This window comes from Hippopotamus amphibius, chromosome 1 (genome assembly GCF_030028045.1).
Source record: "Hippopotamus amphibius kiboko isolate mHipAmp2 chromosome 1, mHipAmp2.hap2, whole genome shotgun sequence".
Classification (NCBI taxonomy): Eukaryota; Metazoa; Chordata; class Mammalia; order Artiodactyla; family Hippopotamidae; genus Hippopotamus; species Hippopotamus amphibius.
Genome location: NC_080186.1, coordinates 38,541,046 through 38,558,801, shown reverse-complemented (window position 1 = coordinate 38,558,801; position 17,756 = coordinate 38,541,046). Strand labels below are relative to the sequence as shown.

Below are 17,756 nucleotides of genomic sequence, written 5' to 3'. Positions count from 1 at the left end.
AACTTTATTTAACTCTAAAACCATTTATTAAGCCTGTCTCTGTGTGCCAAGTCATGTACTAGGAGATGAGAACATGGAGACGAAAGACACTCCCTGCTTCCAGGAGTTCACAGCCAAAAAACAGCAAGCTCTTTTCAAGACAGACATGTGACGTTTCCATGTGTAGTGGTCAGTAGGTTTGCCTTACACGACAGACATCAAACGTTCATCATCTCTTTCACTCACTCATTCTTTCATTGAGCAGACTGTTGAACATTCCATGTTTCTGACAGTGCCCTGCTCAGGGGACCATGATGTATCTTGAGTAACACTAATGGTGTCTTGGGGGTCCAGGGAGGAAGAAGTGCAGCTGGCAGAGGCGGAGCGACCTGGTGAGCATGTGGCTGGCAGAGGTGGGGGAAGGGGCCCTCAGCAGGAGCTGAGTGAGGAAGAGGAGCTGGACGGGTGCGTGGTGAGTGAGGAACAACCCAGAGAGGGCAACGATGCCAGCTGAGGCACTGGGACGTGTCCTCCCTGCGGTAGAGGGCAGAGCAGGCCTGGAGCTGCATGGCTTCAGTACAGGGAGGGGAGGCAGGGTGACTGAAAAGGCCAGTGAGGAGCCCCAGGGATGGGAGGAGGGTGGTCTCTGGAGTAGAACAGAAAGGATCCAGAGGCAGCTTGACTGAAGGGCTGAGGGGAGACAGGAGTTTGGACCCTTCATTGGGAGGCAAATGGTCCAGCAGATTGAGGGTCACTAACCCATGGCCCCTCCAGGAAGCCTCCCTGTCGCCATCCTGACTTCCTTACACAACTCTGTCTTGTCCTCTCTGGGGATTGGGGTCCCCGTGTTTCTCCACAGATGACCGGGACCCGAGAGTGACCCAGCCCGCCCCCTACAGTGCCCTGACCTGGCCTGAAACCAGAAACTGCCTGTGGATGAGTGAACAAAGGGCTAATTCACATTTACTGCTTCACTTGACTCTGTGGCATAGAGCACTGACCCTCCCCAAGAGGATTTGGTGCTGCTGAGAGCAGAGGCCAGAGTTAGGAGCTAGTCGTGCAGAGAGGTGGGCTTGTAAAGGTCGGGGGAGCGTGTCCATCAAGGCTTGGGTGGCGCGTTCAGAGAGGCATGTAAAGCAGGGATCTGGTCTGGGGCACGTGCAGGAGAGCCCTGGATGCCCTGTGCCTGGTTACAAGCCCCACTCACTTCCTTTTCCCTCCCGGACCCAGGAACTGCATCGGGAAGCCGTTTGCCATGAACGAGGTGAAGGTGGCCATGGCCCTGAACTTGCTTCATTTTGAGCTCACACTGGATCCCTCCAGGGTCGCGATTCCCATTCCAAGAGTTGTGTTGAGGTCCCAAAATGGGATCCACGTGCAGCTCAAGAAGCTCCTGTAATCCTTGTGGGGACGAGGACAAGCTCCGAGGGCTCCTGCCCGCCATCCTGTCCCCCTGTCACTCTCTCCTGGCCTTGCCTCTTTGCCACTTCCTGCTTCTCTCTGCCCACCTGCCAGTCTACCTCATCTCCTGCCTCCTGCCCATCAGACTCTCTGCCCTTGTGCTCTCACCTTTCTCCAGGCTCCCTCTCTGTTATCTCTCCATCTGTCTCTGACTACCACCCCCACCCCATCCCATATCTCTGACTGTCCACCTAAACCCTGATCGCCTGCCTCTTCCACTCTCTCTCTTTCTCCCTTTCTGTGTGCCTGCCTGCCTGTCCCTGGATTCACTTCCTTTCCCTGATAAACTAATTGACCACAGCCTCAGGGACATAGAACTACACACACTTATTCTCTGACGGCTCTGGAGTCACAAGTCAGCAATGGGTTTCCCTGGACACAGCCACGATGGTGGCCGGGCGCCCTCTCAGAGATCTAGCAGAGGTTCCCTCTCTTTGCCTTCTCCCACATCTAGAGCTGCCATCCTGGCACTCCTTGGCTCCTGGGCCCTCATCCACATTCAAATCCAGCAGCATCTTCGAATGTTCCCCTGCTGGGTTTTCACATCACCTTCTCTTTCATAAGGACGTTTGTGAGGACACGGGCCCAGTCAGATAGAACAGGCTTACTTGCCTCTTCCAGAGACTAGGACGAGCACACCTTGGGCAGCCGTTACTATACCTGCTAAGTCCCGTGTCACTGCCGGCGCCCTGGGCCCCGATCTCTCCCGGTATTATGGGTCTACCTGTTTGTCACTCACCTATCTTCCTGCCTTTCCCACTCCCTGGATAAATTCACAATGTCACATGGAGTGTCTGGGTCTTCCCTTGACTGGAACTGGATGGAAAATGGAAAACAGAGAGAAGGGGAGGAAAGACAGGTGATGAGGAGGGGAGTTGGCACCTGCTCTGTGGGGCCAGGACCCCAGCACAGAGAGCATGTCCCAGTGCCCCTGCAGCCGCTCACTCTGGGGTCCCTCGTGCCCCACACCCTGCTTGTCACCTGAGGCTCCCATGGCAGCTGAGTCAGGAGAAAGGGCTCGTCTCCAAAGGCTCAGAGGGAGGAAGCTCACACCGGGCACCTGCTAGGGAAGAAGCCTCCCTGCTATTCCACGGTAGCTTCCTCAGGATATCTTTAGAGGGACCCAGCCAGAGCCCATCCTGTGCTGAGCAGGAAAGACTGACAGACTTGGTCCAGCACAAGGGCCTTTGGAACTCAACACTTTAATCCAAATGAGATTAGAGAAGGGCACTGCCTGGCCATGTCACCAGCCCACTGGCAGCCCTTCCTCACACTCAGGGCCTGCAGGCTCCTCAGAGGCCATAGATGGGAAGCTGTGGCAGAGGGTCTCGGAGGAACCAGCTGGGCATGAGGCTTGGCTGCTGGGACTGGATGGCAGACCCGAAGCTGGGACCAGCAGGTTGCACCACCCCCACAGAGGAGTCACGTAAACTCCTGGGCATGTCTGCCTGGGGACCCTGAGCAAGGAGGGGCTTCTTCAACCCTGCCACTCCTGGAGACCGCGGGGCCCAGTCCTGCTGACCCTGGGCCCTGACCAGCGCCAGGCCCCTTGCACTCCCCCACCAGCCTCTCTGCACCCAGCCCTGCTCTCTTGCTGCTTCTGCACACAGGTCCTCCTTCCGTCCCACCCCCGCCCTTCCTAGTCCAGAGCCCCGGATGCCAGAGGAGACCTCCCTGCAGCCCTGTGCTGTGCTGTCATGCAGCCATGTGCCTCCTGGAGGGGCATCTCCCCCAGCCGCTGTCTGTAACCATGAACTTCAGACTAGGCCCCCACCCCACCTGGTTCCTAGGTCAGCGGGCTAGTTCATTCTGGTGCAAGAAGGAGCCAGGTGGACACTCTGTGCTTGGGGGATGGTCAGGAGAGGTAGCTGGGAGTGTTCTGGACAGGAAGCTTGCCAGGTCCCTGGCGTCAGGTGGTGCAGAGCAGCTCAGCTGGGCCCTCTCAGAGCGTGGGATGATGGGCACTCACTCTCTTTACTCTTTCTATGCTGATCCAAGTTGCTAAACCAATATTGGAAATTTTAGTTGTTCAGAGTCTTTGGGGAAGGGGAGGCAGGAGCCTGAGAGGAACCTGAGAAGGAGGGAAAGTTTGGCCTGGGAGGAGGTTCTGTTCGGTAGCTACATGCCCCTGGCCTTTAGTTTGGACATTTGCCCAGAATGTGCACGCCCTGGTTTTATGGTAAACACCAGTCATGAGCTTGGGTGCAGGAGGCAGGTGTAGGCACCCAAGTGAGTGTAAACTGCGTCCAGGAGCAGGATAGGAGGAAATTTGAGGCTCATGAGAGAGCTGGATTCCAAGTAATTCTTCATGGAAATCTTTGGTGTTTTCCTTTCTAAATTATGGGCATTGGCTTGGATCTTGCGATAGAGAATGATGACAAAGTGATGTAAGAGACTGAAGATGAAGGTCTTCCCAGCCATTGCTCTCACAAATATGATCTCCATGACTTTTTCAGTGCCCATCTCCCTAGCAGCGCTCTATACTGGTAAACTCCTATTCACATGTCAAAGCCCCATTCTCTTTTCTTTTGATTTCTTTGTTTGTTTTCTTTGTGTTTTTTCAGTTTTCTCCTTTTTTGGTTGGCCCAGTCACTATCATTCCTCCAGCATAAGCCTTATAATTTTTATTTACTAATAGAGTTTTCTACTTGTACCTGTATCCTGGGAGGTGAAGAAATATTTGTTGCGTGAATGACTGAGTGAGAATTCTTAGGAGGTACATAGGAAATGAATTATTTTTCAGCTTTTCAAAGGAAAAGCTGAGGCTCAAAGCGGAGAAATTGCCATTGTCACTGCCAGCTGGGAAAGCTTTTCTCCTGCTGTTTCCCAAAGTGCATCCTCCACAGTTAATCAACCCTGGAGGCCCAGGTCTGAGCTCTGCCCTCACCCTATCCCTCCCCCCAGTGGGAGGGGCGATCCTCCCTCACCAGGCTGGGTGCTCAGGACTGGTCAGCCACAGTCTGGGACAGTCTGCGATCCAGACACCGCTGCACCATGAGCGTCTCTATGCTGAGCCCCACCAGAGCCCTGGGCGGCATCTCTGGGCTCCTGCAGGTGGCCGCCCTGCTCGGCCTGCTTCTGCTTCTGCTCAAGGCGGCACAGCTCTACCTGCGCAGACAGTGGCTGCTCAAAGCCCTCCAGCAGTTCCCGTCTCCTCCTTTCCACTGGCTCTATGGACACATGCGGGAGGTAGGATGGAGCGGGATGGGGGTAGAGGGCAGGGAGGGCCGCGGCCCTCAGACCATGGTCCTGGTCAGCAAGTCCATGGGACAGAGTCTTGCTGTGTGATAAGCACATGGTCCCACAAAAGAACCCTGCTTAATTCTCAAGTCTTAGCTCCTCATCCTAGTCCAGGGAGCTCACTCCCTCCCAAGACCCTGTGTGGGTGTCCTCGGGTCTGTCACTCTCTCCTCAGGTAGATCTGCAGCCTGTCCTGGCAGCCCCGCACTTTGAGGGCAATGGCTGTTCCATCCTGAGTCTCCATGCTCTCCAGGCTGAGCAGCTTCGGCTGTTCTCCCAAAACAGGCTTCTAGATGCTTCCCTGCCTCAATCCGCAATCCCATCCTCTCTGCATGCCTAGCCCTCAGCTTGCCTGGGAGCACAGACATTGGTCTAATGGATGGTGCCCTGTGGGTGCACTGTCCGTGGAGATGACAGACAGGAATCTCAGAATGTGTCAGGTCACAGGAAAAGAGGCCCACCTGCTGGATGGGGAATCATGGCAGCTGCAGGCACATACTGGCTCGGTTTGTAATGAGTAAGGGATTTTCCAGTCTCATGATTTCAGTGGTTAAACCCTGACCAGCTGCTGGCACATATGAGCCAGGTTCTCAAGATGGCACCAGGTAAGGGGAACTGACATCTGAGTTGCACCATCAGCAGGGTTAGGTCGCCTGCCCGGTGTCCTCACTCACTGGACTATGATCTCTTGGAGTTAAGGTGTGATCCCCCTCACCCCAGCACCCAGCAAGCAGCCTGCACAGAGGGAGGTCATTCCAATGAGAGGAGGGATGGGAAGGAGGGGAAGGAGCAGCGTGCAGGCGGGGGAGGGGCAGCACCTCCCCACCCAGCTCTGGCAGCACTAGCCTGGGGGCGTGGGGGCTCACAGGAAAGTCAGGGGCCACATGGACAGGGGCTCACCAAGGCTTTGTGGGCTGAACAAATGTCAGGAGAAAATCAGGGGCTGCACGGAGCTGAGGCCTCTCTCTCTCTGCAGCATGATTCGAGTAGAGTGCACCAGAAGACAGGAACCAGAAACAGCCAGGGCCCCATGTGGGTTGGTCCAGTACCTCTCTTCCCTTTCCTTCTTCCTGTCCTGCACGCAGGTTACCTGAGGTCCTCCCCGCCTGCCTGGGCACTCAGGCCTCTGGGACTCTGCTCCCATGTGCCCTGTACCTGGAATCACCTTGTCCTCTCTATGTCTGTCTCCCAAGGCCTAACCCCAAGCCCCCTCCATTAAGATATATTTCTGGGTCTCCCAGGAGCAGAGGGCACAACTATTGTTTTCCTAGGCAGTGCTCACCAAAAGGCAGCACAAAACGGATTCAGCTACTGTTGTCTGCAGTGTCATAGCTGTGAGCTCCTCTGCTAGAGCCCGTCTCTGGAACATGTCTAAGACCAAATGTCGAGGAGAAATCCAGAGGTGGTGAGAAAAGCTGCGTCTCCAAGCAGAGGAGAGGCAGTCGCTCGGTGGCAGAGAGGACGGGCACACCAGGTAGAGGGAAGAACATGGGCAAAGGCCCAGGAGCGTGAGCAGGTGGAGCCCCTGCTAGGGGCACGGGCAGCAGCATCTTGGGGGCAGAGCAACGGGTCCTGTGGAGTTGCCAGCCCGGCAGGAGGCAAGAAGACAGAAGGGGAAGCCAGAGTGCAAAGGCCTTTGTGGTCCACACTGAGGAGTTTCAACAGCCTCCTCCAGGCGGTGGGAAGGGCACACAAGTTTCTGGTTGTTGGGACCTGAAAAGGAGACTTACAAAAACTATCCCTCGTATGAGAACCTTAGTTCAGGCGGATGTGCCCTAGAAGCGCCGGCCTGGTGCAGCCGGCAGTGGGCCAGTTCCGGCGCCAGATGCAGCGTCCCAGAGGAGCCACGTCTCCTGCAGCTGTGGGGGCCCCCTGTGGTGCCAGGCGCACGCCGCTGCCCAAGAGGAGCTGCCCTTTGACTCCCCCCTCGGTGTCTGGAGGAGGAATGCCACAGCGGCCGGCTAAAAACCATCCAAACCAAAGAAACATCCCCAGGATGGACGTTCTGGTTCCCTTCGTGTTCCACCTGGCTTTGTGCTGATTGGTGTTGTTACGGTCTCATCTGCTCGAAAATCCATCACTCGAAAGGCCTGGTCAGAAGAGGAACGCAGATATTGTCGTATATGATTCCAGAATGCCTTCAGAGAGCCACGCTGAGACTGCTTCTTTACCTCTTCCATACACGAAACCACACCTTCGTTATGCTGCTTCTCATCTTGCAAGGGATGGTTTATGCTGAATACCCCTGGGAACTATTTGGCCTCTGTCAAGAGTTGGAGGTCCCCTTGTACTACCTTTTTCTGCCTTATCTGGTGCTGATTGTAAACTTGGGGTTTTGTTACCCTAAGTTGTGTACCTAACCCTGGTACCATAACAAAAGCAAGTGAATTACTCTTTCTTCAAGTTTATGAATTGGGTGAAGTGATGTTCCCAAAGAACATGAGGTGAGGGGCTCTGCTTGTGTTGTAAGGAAACCAGCGAGAGCCACGCACTGCAGTGTGTGTACCGGGTGTGTGCACCGGTTTCACCATCAGTGTGTGTGTGTGGACAGCTGCATCGGGGCCTGGAACACCAGGTGCTTCCTCTTCGACTTCTTGACCTAACGGCCTCGGCTGCCACCATGGCCGTGGTGAGCACTGGGTTTCTGGTCCAGCTGGCAGTGGTGTCGGACTTGTAGCTGGAGACTTAGGGTGATGACTTTGGACACTTGCAGGTTGTGGACTCTGTATTTCTTACTCAGTACCTGTTCCTGACCTTCTCCAGGAATGTCTTCCTGTTGGGTTTTGCTGTGGTGGTGAGTTCCTCCTGGGGAGCTACCTGTGCTTCTGTCTGTACCTGGCCACCACCGACTAGACCACCAACGCGTGGCCCGGAGGTGACCGAGCCTGGTGTCAGCATTGCCCCCACGTGGCCCAGCACCCATCAGGAGAGTCCCAGGTTTCCCGGAACATTCACTCCTGTGGGCTTTGGAGCAACCTTCGCGAGATGTTTCTCCCTGCTGCTGTACATCATGAGAGAAAGATGAAATAAGAATGGGAAGCGTATTCCTGCCTTTTAATTACACTATACATTTATTTATTTAAAGAGAAGAAAGACCCTTAGTTCAATACTATTGTCATAGGTATACATCCAGAATCTCTACTATGACTGGGTACACACTCAGTATATAAAATAATATTATAACCCCCCAAAAAATAAAAAAAATTTAAAAAAAATAATATTATACACACAAAATTTAGTACTTAATTTTCTGACATAGCCATATACATCCCACACACTCTTTCATATTAGCAAACATTTACATGTACACTGGGAACAGACTGAAGATATATAACAATCAGTAAGTAAAATGAACTTAATATATCAATGTATTGTTAAAATATAATCTATTTTGTTCTCTAAATAAGCAAAATTCTGTGGCAAAACTACTTACCACCTGATACAAATTGCTCATGCAAATGTGGTATGACTGACTTCCAAAAGTTCTGTACACCAGGGAGTCTATCCCTGATGTAAGTTTCGGCAGGCAGTTCGTAGTGCTGGCCCATAGCTCTACTGGTCAAGGGGACAGAATCTGGTCTTGGGACAAAGGTGGACAGCCAGCAAGGTCTGCATCAGAGCCCAGCTCATGAGAAATAGTTCTAAACTCTTAGTTCTGCTGAGACATCCAGAGGGACCTCCTTGTACCCATCCTGCCCTTCACCCCCACTCCAGCACTGGAACGCAAAGAAGGGTTTACGATGTATCTTTCCCTTGGTGACAGTTCCAAGCGGAGGGTGAGCTTCAAGCCCTACTGAAAAGGGTAGAGAAATACCCGCGTGCCTGTGCTCGCTGGTTTTGGGGGACAAAAGCTCAAGTATTGGTCTACGACCCGGACTACATGAAGCTGATCCTGGGGAGATCAGGTGAGAGGGAAACCCCCATCCCAGCAGGAGAAAATCCTCCCTCTTGGCTACATGCCCCTGGGTCTGTGGCATTCCACAAGAGCCTGGCACCTCAGCCATCAAGGCCTGAACACTTCTAAACATTCTCCTGCCCACAGGCCAGCCTAAGGCCAACATTATTGACTTGTCCTGAATGCTTAAACCCCTGGCTGGGGCTCATTTCTCTTTCCTTTTTCTTTCCTTTATTTAACCCAATTGAGGTGAGGCCAGATCTGGAAGACAATTCCCCGTCCACACTGGTGTAGGTTTGGCCCCTCTCACTGTTGCCTGTCCGGGGTCATGAAATGGCCAAACCACCACAAATTGGAGGAAAACCACAGGCTTGTCTCTTACTCTGTGGCATTGGACAGAGCCTGTATTTCTTGCTGATTCTCCATCTTAGCCCTGTGGGTGCCCTGCCCCTGGGACACTGAGTCTGCCTTCCTGGGCCTGCAAGTGACGGCCAGGACAGACAGCGTCGGGGATGGGAGGCAAGTGGGAGGTGGCTTGAGACAGAGTGCCCGCTGACAAGCATCGGGAAGGGAAAGCAGCCCAGGGTCTGGACCACAGCTGCTCTGGGGGCTGCCTGTCTTGTTTGCTCCCCTCCACCTTCCATCCTTACCTTTCAGATCCAAAGTCTCCTGAGTCCTACAGATTCGCGATTCCCTGGATTGGTGAGTACATTGAATCACAACTGCGGTCCACCATCCAGTTAGGTTTACCAAGAGCTGCCCTGTGGCTCATGGAGAACAACAAGTGTCAGCTGCCCGCTCCCCACACTCATCTCTCAATCAAGCCTCATTTCTCTTCTTCCAATAAAACTCTCAACCTTTGTAATGGTGCCGAGAGCCCTCCTGAAGCTCAGCCTCTTCTTCCCTCTTCTCAGTCCTTTCCAATGTTCTCAGCCTGACTTTTAGTTAATTCCTTCCATCGCCTGCCCCCTACTGTTTTTCAACCTGTATCACACAGATGTCATCGTCACATTGTATCCATGAGCCACTGGAAATTCACAACCGTGGACTGTTCTGGCCTTTCCTACCTTTGCCCATGATGTGCCTTCTTCTGACACCCTGGGTTCCTCCCAAGCTGTCCCCAGTCATCCTCTGACCCAGTGTGCCTGGCCCACAATCATACCCATCTGTGGCGCAGGGAATGGATTGCTCCTGTTGGAGGGGCAGAGGTGGTTCCAGCACCGGCGGATGCTGACCCCAGCCTTCCACTATGACATCCTGAAGCCCTACGTGCGTCTCATGGCTGACTCTGTCCGCGTGATGCTGGTGAGTCCATCCCTCGTCACCTGTACCCACTCACATCCAGCACAGATGACAAAGTCCACTCGCAGAAACAGGTGCCCTCAGACATCCATCAGATACAGCCCACCCAGCATGATGCATTCCGAACTTACTATGAGACAGGGATGCCTTAAACTGGGTGCGCGGAGGAGGACACAGGCACAAGCTTGAATGCACAATGTGCCCCTCACCAAGGGAAAGCTTGGTCATGGGGTTTTCAGGGCCCACTCTCCTCTCATCTCCACATGTTCAACAGAGAGGAGTAGGGCAAGGCTCATTCCCCTGCACAGCAGCACAAGCTGCCCCTGGCTGGCCTGGGCAATGGCAGCTTCAGTGGCAGAGTGGACATCCCAGGATGGCACTCAGGTGGGCTCTGACATGGGGCCCAGGGCTTCTGCAAGGAATAGAGCCACTCCCGGGAGGAACTGAGGCCAGGTGTACACTCATGAAGCTGGGCCTTGAGAAACACCTCCTCCTATCTGGATGGAGGACCACCTGGTCTCAGCTAACATTGGATGAATGAAAGGAATGGAAGACCCTCATGACCCTTCCTAGGAGCCCCAGTAGAGCTCCTTAAGCTTTTCCTTGCCTTGAAATATGTGCTTACTTGTGTTGGACATAGCCAGTCCAGTGCCGATCTCAGAACAGAAAACATTTCCCCTTGGTCCCTAGACAAACAACACTTTCCAGTCTGCCACAAGGTGGTTAGCATCATAATTGTTCCTCAAGTTCAAGATTTACTCAGAATACTATGAGAGAACATAGTTAACTATATAATCAAGGATTCTGAAAACAAAGGCATCATATTACACACCTGTCACAGGTTTACATTGCTGAAACACATCTGCATAAAAAGTGAGGATATCTCATCCAAAGATTGAAAGAGAGAAAGAGAGAGAGAGCGTGGCCTTGTCAGCACAGGCCTTCTGTGGGAACAGAGCAGGGTCAATGTCCCCCTCCCACCACAGGACAAGTGGGAGGAGCTCGTCAGCCAAGACACACATCTGGAGATCTTTGGACACGTCTCCTTGATGACCCTGGACACCATCATGAAGTGCGCCTTCAGCCACCAGGGCAGCATCCAGACAGACAGGTCAGTGACCAGGACCCCTCAATGGCAGGGTGCTGGTCTCAGCAACTGGGGAGGACTCCCCTGAGAGGCAGGTAGGTCAGCAAGGATGCTATTCAGCGCAAATGGCAACATCGTGCAGAGAGCCATGGACCACAGTCAAACTCCACCCAGACCAACCTTGCCTCAGTCACAGGTCCCTGACTCCTGCACAGGGACAAGCCTGGCTGCTCAGGCCACTGGTAAAGCACTGAGGGTCTCCAGGGCTGTAAGACAGAAATGACAAAGCCTCAGGGCGGCCTGTCCCCACTGACTGAGGAATCCCCACCCAGAGCCCCACTCTGTCTCCAGCCCAGAGGTTCCCTCCACGACAGTCTCTTCTGCATCCTCTCCCTCCAGGAACTCCCAGTCCTACATCCAGGCCATCAGGGACCTTGAATATCTGATTTTTTCCCGAATGAGGAATATCTTCCACCAGAATGACATCATCTACAGACTGACCCCTGAAGGCCGCTGGCACCACCGGGCCTGCCAGCTTGCCCATCAACACACAGGTTCTGCTCTTCCTTCTGGGCTGCTCCCCCCTCCCCCCCATCACCAGGCACACGTGAAAGGGCCTGGCCTGGACCCCTCAGGCAGAGCCCAGAATCCTGCTTCCTCTAAAGGAGCTGGCACACACACCCACGCTGGGTGCTTCCCTGGGGCAGGGGTTGGGAACCGAGATGTTGTGGGGTCAGGTGATGTGCAGGGAGGTACATGTGTCACCACATTGGTGATGAGTGAATGAGGCCCCCTCCCAGCAGCATTCAGGCAGAGCCTCCCCAGCCTCTGCTATTGAGGGGATGCCCGACCTGCCTCAGATGATGCTGGAGCTCTCAGCCCCGCCATGCACACCCACTCCCACCCTCACCCTCTTCCACCTGGCACCCAGATTGGGCCTGAGGGGCAGATGGGCTACAGTGGGAGCTGGAACTGGGCCCCCAGAGGCCTCAGCTCTGGTGGGAACCATGTTCTGGGACAGACAGAGTGATCCAGCTGAGGAAGGCTCACCTGCAGAAGGAGCGAGAGGTGGAGAAGGTGAGGAACAAGAGGCATTTGGATTTCCTGGACATCCTTCTCTTTGCCAGAGTGAGTGTGGGCAGGGGAGGCCTGAGGCTTTGGCCAGAAGCAGAGAGGAAGGGCCAGCCCTGCACGCTCTCCCTGCCTCCCCAGGTGGAGAATGGAAGCAGCTTGTCAGACACGGACCTCCGTGCTGAGGTGGACACGTTCATGTTTGAGGGTCACGACACCACAGCCAGTGGCATCTCCTGGCTCCTCTATGCTCTGGCCTCCCACCCTGAGCATCAGCAGAGGTGCCGGGAAGAGATTCAGAGCCTGCTGGGGGATAGCGCCTGCATCACATGGTGAGAGCCCCATAGGTGGGACGGCCCTGGCCCTCTGCTAGGGGAGAACATCTGCATGTCTGGCCCTGCCCGGCCTTAGGATGCGCTTTGTTTCAGGAACCACCTGGATCAGATGCCCTACACCACCATGTGCATCAAGGAGGCACTGCGACTCTATCCGCCAGTGCCTTTTTATGGCAGAGAGCTCAGCAAGCCCATCACCTTTCCTGATGGCCGCTCCTTACCTGCAGGTATGACCTCACCGCACCCACTGACCTGAGCTCTCTGCACCACCACTTGGGAGATGAGCAATACACATGTGCTTTCCCAGTTCTGGGATGACATGAGTATTATTTCTGCCTGAAGATAATTATATTTACTGTGTGGTTTGGATGACTTTTGAAAACTGTTTGACCCAGAACTTGAACTCACAGCAGCTCCATAAGCAAATTGCGAGTCCCTGAACGTGGTCTTGTAAAGGAGAGCTAAAATTCTAATTCCTTGAGCCGTGAAAGCTTAAGAGAGAGGGAGACACAAGCAGGTAGAGGTGTGGTTCATTCACTGTGGGCCTCATAAACGAGGGAGTCCCGAGTCCTGGGTCAGGTGGTCCAGTCTCCGAGGGGCCCTCAGGTGGATGCAGAGAGCAGCTGATGACCGGGTCTGAGAGCCCTGCTGTGGTTGCCGTCCACCTATTGGCTCACCTCCCAGTGGGTGTGAATCCCAGCCCTGCCACCTCCTAACTGTGGGATCACAGACCCGTCCCTTAACCTCTCTGGGGCTCAGGTGCCCCATCTGCACAAGGGGATGTGAGTGCCTTCCTTGAGGGCCGCTCTGAGCATTAAATGAGTTAATGCTCCTCCCCCAAGGGCTCATGATGGCACTTGATAGATGTGAGTTGTCACTTCACTTACTCCTAAAAGTAAGCCTCCAATTCTTTTCCCTCTCTATCCCGGGCTATGCTTCCCTATGCCGAACCTGTGCTCCTGTGCTTTGTCACGCCCAGCCCATGTCTCTTGCAAGAGCATCCTTTCATTCAGAGTGACGGAGGGTGGCTCTTGTGGTGGCTCCCAGGGCTTTTGTGCTGCATATGCCCCCTGTTGTCATGGATACCATCAGTCTCCCTCTCTCCTCCCCACCCCACAGGACTCACACTCACCCTCTCCACTTACGGGCTTCACCACAACCCGAAGGTGTGGCTGAACCCAGAGGTATGATGGCTGTGGGAGGAGGGGATGGGATGCTCTCTCCAGACCAACACCGCTACCTGCTCCCCGCTCCGGGATTCTTGTTCCCTTTTGCATTAGTGAGAGGAGTGTGACCCCACGTGTCCCGGCCGTGGTGCTCTCTCTGCAGGTGTTTGACCCATCCCGGTTTGCACCGGGGTCTTCTCAACACAGTCATGCCTTCCTGCCCTTCTCAGGAGGATCCAGGTGAGACTTTCTGTACTTGGGGCAGCCAGGTGTCACTGGGTGCTTCCTGATGTGTGTGACTGTGTAGACTCATATGTGGTGTATGCAGTTATGTCCTTGTATATTGATATGTTAGAAGGAGGCGTGGCTCTCCATGTACAAGAAGGCCTTGAGGGCATGGCACAGAGACCTTGGCCTCCTGCCTTTCCCAACAGGCAGCCATGTTTCCAGGTCAGTTGCCATTCCAAAGTTCCTGGGGCTGTTGTCACTTCAGGAGTCTGACTTCTCAGCATTTGAATTTTCCATGAAAACCAAACTTCAGATGTGTGATTTCCGCAGTTATCAGTCATCTTTAAAGGTTGTTTTCTCTTCACACAATCCTGACCTGCCCACTAGCTTTTCCATTTAATTCACCAGCCAGCCTCTCATGTGTCGGTGCTATTGGCTTCCTGTATTGACTTTTCAAGCCATGTATGTGATTAGTATGTGATCACTTACAGTTTCCGTGAAAAGAGACCCACGCCAACATGTGTGTTCCCTATTTCTATAGGCGATCCCAAACAAGTGTTGACTGCATTTTCATATAAATATGACATCTTCCAGTTGCCTAAATTCTTTATATATAGCAGGGATTGATTATATACCATAGTCCCACAATCTACAGAGTGTCATGTTGGCAGAAAAACAAAAAAGTGAAAAAGCATAAAGTGGAGGACAGTCAATTGCTTTTCAGAGAAAATTCACTGTGTTGTATTTGACACATGCATTTGGAAAGTTCCTGGTGTGTAAACTATAAAGCACACTTGAAAAAACTGTTGACCTGAATGATACACTCCAAAATGACTGCTGTGAAAATCTTCATATATACACTACCAAATGGAAAGTAGATAGCTAGTGGGAAGCTGCTGCATTACACACGGAGATCCACTCGATGATGGGTGATGACCCAGAGGGCTGGGATGGGGAGGATGGGAAGGAGTGCCGGGAGGGAGAGGATATGGGGATATATGTATAGATGCAGCTGATTCACTTTCTTGTACAACAAAAACTGGCACAGCAGTGTAAGGCATTTAGATTCCAATAAAGAGATAAGAAAATAAAAGAAAGAAAATCTTCAAAGACTGCAGATCCTCCTCTGAAATAGTACCTCCATAACTTTGTAACTTTTTAGCAGAAACAAGGAGAAATGAATTTTTTCCCTGAATCCATACTTCTGTGAGGTTTTCAGCTGATGAATCAACCTTCACAGAACACCTTTGATGCAAAATTTATTCAGAATTGACTCTAGGATTTGGTTTCTGCCAGGGTCCAGTCCTTCTTTGTAGACATTGGCTGCATGTCATGTGGCTGCCACTAGAGGACAGGGGGACCAGGCAGCTCTGTTCCTAGGTCGGAATTAATACTTAATTCTGTCTGGGTTTTTTTTCAATTCAACTAACTTTATTTAACTATACAACCATCTATTACGCCTGTCTCTGGGTGCCACGTCCTGTGCTAGGAGATGGGAACACAGAGATGAAAGCCACTGTCCCTGCCTCCAAGAGTTCACAGTCAAGAATCAACTACCTCTACTCAAGGTCGACAGGCCATGTTTCCATAGTGCAGTGGTCAGTACATTTGCCTTACAAGACAGACCTCATACATTCACCCATTCTTTCACTCACTCATTCATTCATTGAGCAGATTGTTGAATCTTCCACGTTCCTGGCACAGTCCTGGGCACTGGACGGTGATGCATCCTTGAGTCAACAGCAGTGGTGCCTTGGGGGTCCAGGGAGGAAGAGGTGCAGCTGGCAGAGGGGTGAGGCTTGGTGGTCAAAGGCTAGAGCCGTGAGCATGTGACCAGCACACATCGGGGGAGGGGCCCTCAAAAGGCGCTGAGTGAGGAGGAGGAGCTGGACAGGTGCAGGGTGAGTGGGGAACAACCAAAGAGGGCAGTGATGCCACCTGAGGCCCTGGAACATGTCCTCCCTGTGATGGAGGACACAGCAGGCCTGCAGCGGCCATTACTTCAGGACACAGAGGGGAGGCAGGGTGATTGAAAAGGCCAGTGGAGAGGCCAAGGGATGGGAGGAGGGTCATTTCTGGCGTAGAAAGGGAAGGTTCCAGAGGCAGGTTGACTGAGGGGTTGAGGGGAGTCAGGAGGCCAGACCATTAACTGGGAGGCAAGGGGTCCATGAGCTGGAGGGTGGCTAACCCGTGGCCCCTGCAGGAAGCCGCCCTGTTGCCATTCTGACGTCCTCACACCACTCTGTCCTGTCTATGCTGCGGATTGGGGCCCCTGTTTCTCTGCCACAGATGCTGAGGGCCCGAGTGTGTGGCCCACTCCGCCCCGCGCAGGACCCTGACCTGGCCTGACACCAGAAACTGCCTGTGGATGCGTGAACAAAGGGCTAATTCACATTTACTGCTTCATTTGACTTGACTCTGTGGCTTTAAGCACTGACCCTCCCCAGTAGGATTTCATGCTGTTGAGAGCAGAAGCAGGACTTAGGACATCGTTCTGGAGAGAGGTGGGCTTTATGAAGGTCAGGGCGAGAGTGTGAACCAAGGCTTCGGAGGCACGTTCACTGTCACCCGTAAGGCAGGGATCCAGGCTGGGCCCGTGGAGGAGAGCCCTGGATGCCCTGTGCCCGGCAGGGATTACAAGCCTCTGCTCACTTCCTTTTCCCTCCCGGACCCAGGAACTGCATCGGGAAGCAGTTTGCCATGAATGAGTTGAAGGTGGCCGTGGCCCTGACCTTGCTTCGCTTTGAGCTGGCACCGGATCCCTCCAGGGTCCCTGTTCCCATTCCAAGACTTGTGTTGAAGTCCCAAAATGGGATCCACTTGCAGCTCAGGAAGCTCCTGTAATCCTTGTGTGGAGAAGAACAAGCTCTGAGGGCCCCTGCCTGCCATCCTGTCTCCCTGTCACTCTCCCCTGCCCTGGCCTCTTGGCCCACTTCCTGCCTCTCTCGGCCCACTTGCCCGCCTACCTCATCTCCTGCCTCCTGCCCTGCTATCACACTCTCTCCCTTCTCTTCTCACCTTTCTCCAGGCTCCCTCTCTGTTATCTCTCCGTCTGTCTCTGACCCCCTGTATCTCTGACGGTCCACCTACATCCTGATCGCCTGCCTCCTCCACTCTCTACTCTCTCTCTCTACTTCTTCCCTTCTGCCTGCCTGACTGTCCCTGGATTCACTTCCTGGTGCTGTTAAAATAATTGACCACAGCCGTAGGGACTTAGAACTGCAGAAGGTTATTCCGTGAGTCAGAAGTATCTGACTCTGGAGTCCAAGCCTGCAATGGGTTCCCCTGGACACAGCCACGATGGTGGCCGGACGCCCTCTCAGGGATCTAGCAGAGGATCCCTCTCTTTGCCTTCTCCCACATCTAGAGCTGCCATGCTTGCATTCCTTGGCTCCTGGGCCCTCGTCCACATTCAAGTCCAGCAGCATCTTCAAATGTTCCCCTGCTCTGTCCTCACATCACCTTCTCTTTCATCAGGACCTTTATGACGACACGGGCCCACTCAGATAGAACAGGCTTGTTCCCCTCTTCCGGGGACTAGGACGAGCACACCTTGGGCAGCCATTGCTGTACCTGCTAAGTCCCGTGTCACTGTCAGCGCCCTGGGCCCCGATCTCTCCTGGGTGTTATGGGTCTACCCGTTTGTCACTCACATGGCTTCCCCTCTTTCTCACTCTCTGAATAAATTCACAATGTCACATGGAGGGTGTGTGTCTTCCCTTGAAAGGAGCTGGATGGAATGGACACCGAGGGAAGGGAGGGAAGACGGAGGAGACCAGGAGGGGAGATGACACCTGTTCTGGGGGCCAGGACCCCAGCAGGGCTATGAGGTCCCAGGGCCCCTGCAGCCGCTCACCCTGGGGTCCCTCGTGCCCCACACCCTGCCTGTCGCCTGAGGCTCCCATGGCAGCTGAGTCAGCAGAAAGGGCTCGTCTCCAAAGGCTCAGAGGGAGGAAGCTCACACCGGGCACCTGCTGGCGTAGGAGCCCCCC

At 53.7% G+C, this 17,756-nt stretch overlaps 1 protein-coding gene and 1 pseudogene across 2 annotated transcripts; both read left to right on the top strand.

The window, feature by feature from the left end:
- The first annotated feature begins 4,416 nt into the window (after window positions 1-4,416).
- Window positions 4,417-17,462, top strand: LOC130837150 (taurochenodeoxycholic 6 alpha-hydroxylase-like). 2 transcript variants are annotated; one of them, XR_009049258.1, is made up of 13 exons: window positions 4,418-4,629; window positions 8,444-8,585; window positions 9,233-9,277; window positions 9,753-9,880; window positions 10,864-10,988; window positions 11,364-11,518; window positions 11,986-12,092; window positions 12,177-12,367; window positions 12,464-12,597; window positions 13,490-13,554; window positions 13,700-13,776; window positions 13,971-16,268; window positions 16,440-16,509. XR_009049258.1 is itself a non-coding variant. In XM_057709955.1 (12 exons), the coding sequence occupies exons 1-12, from the start codon at window positions 4,435-4,437 to the stop codon at window positions 16,606-16,608; spliced, it is 1,533 nt and encodes a 510-aa protein (XP_057565938.1). In that variant the 5' UTR covers window positions 4,417-4,434; the 3' UTR covers window positions 16,609-17,462. The 2 variants fall into 2 exon arrangements, 1 of the variants encoding a protein (XP_057565938.1); XM_057709955.1 differs by lacking the exon at window positions 13,971-16,268 and having other exon boundaries at window positions 4,417-4,629; window positions 16,440-17,462.
- On the top strand, window positions 6,625-7,948 carry LOC130837162 (palmitoyltransferase ZDHHC4-like; annotated as a pseudogene).
- Window positions 17,463-17,756: the final 294 nt, after the last annotated feature.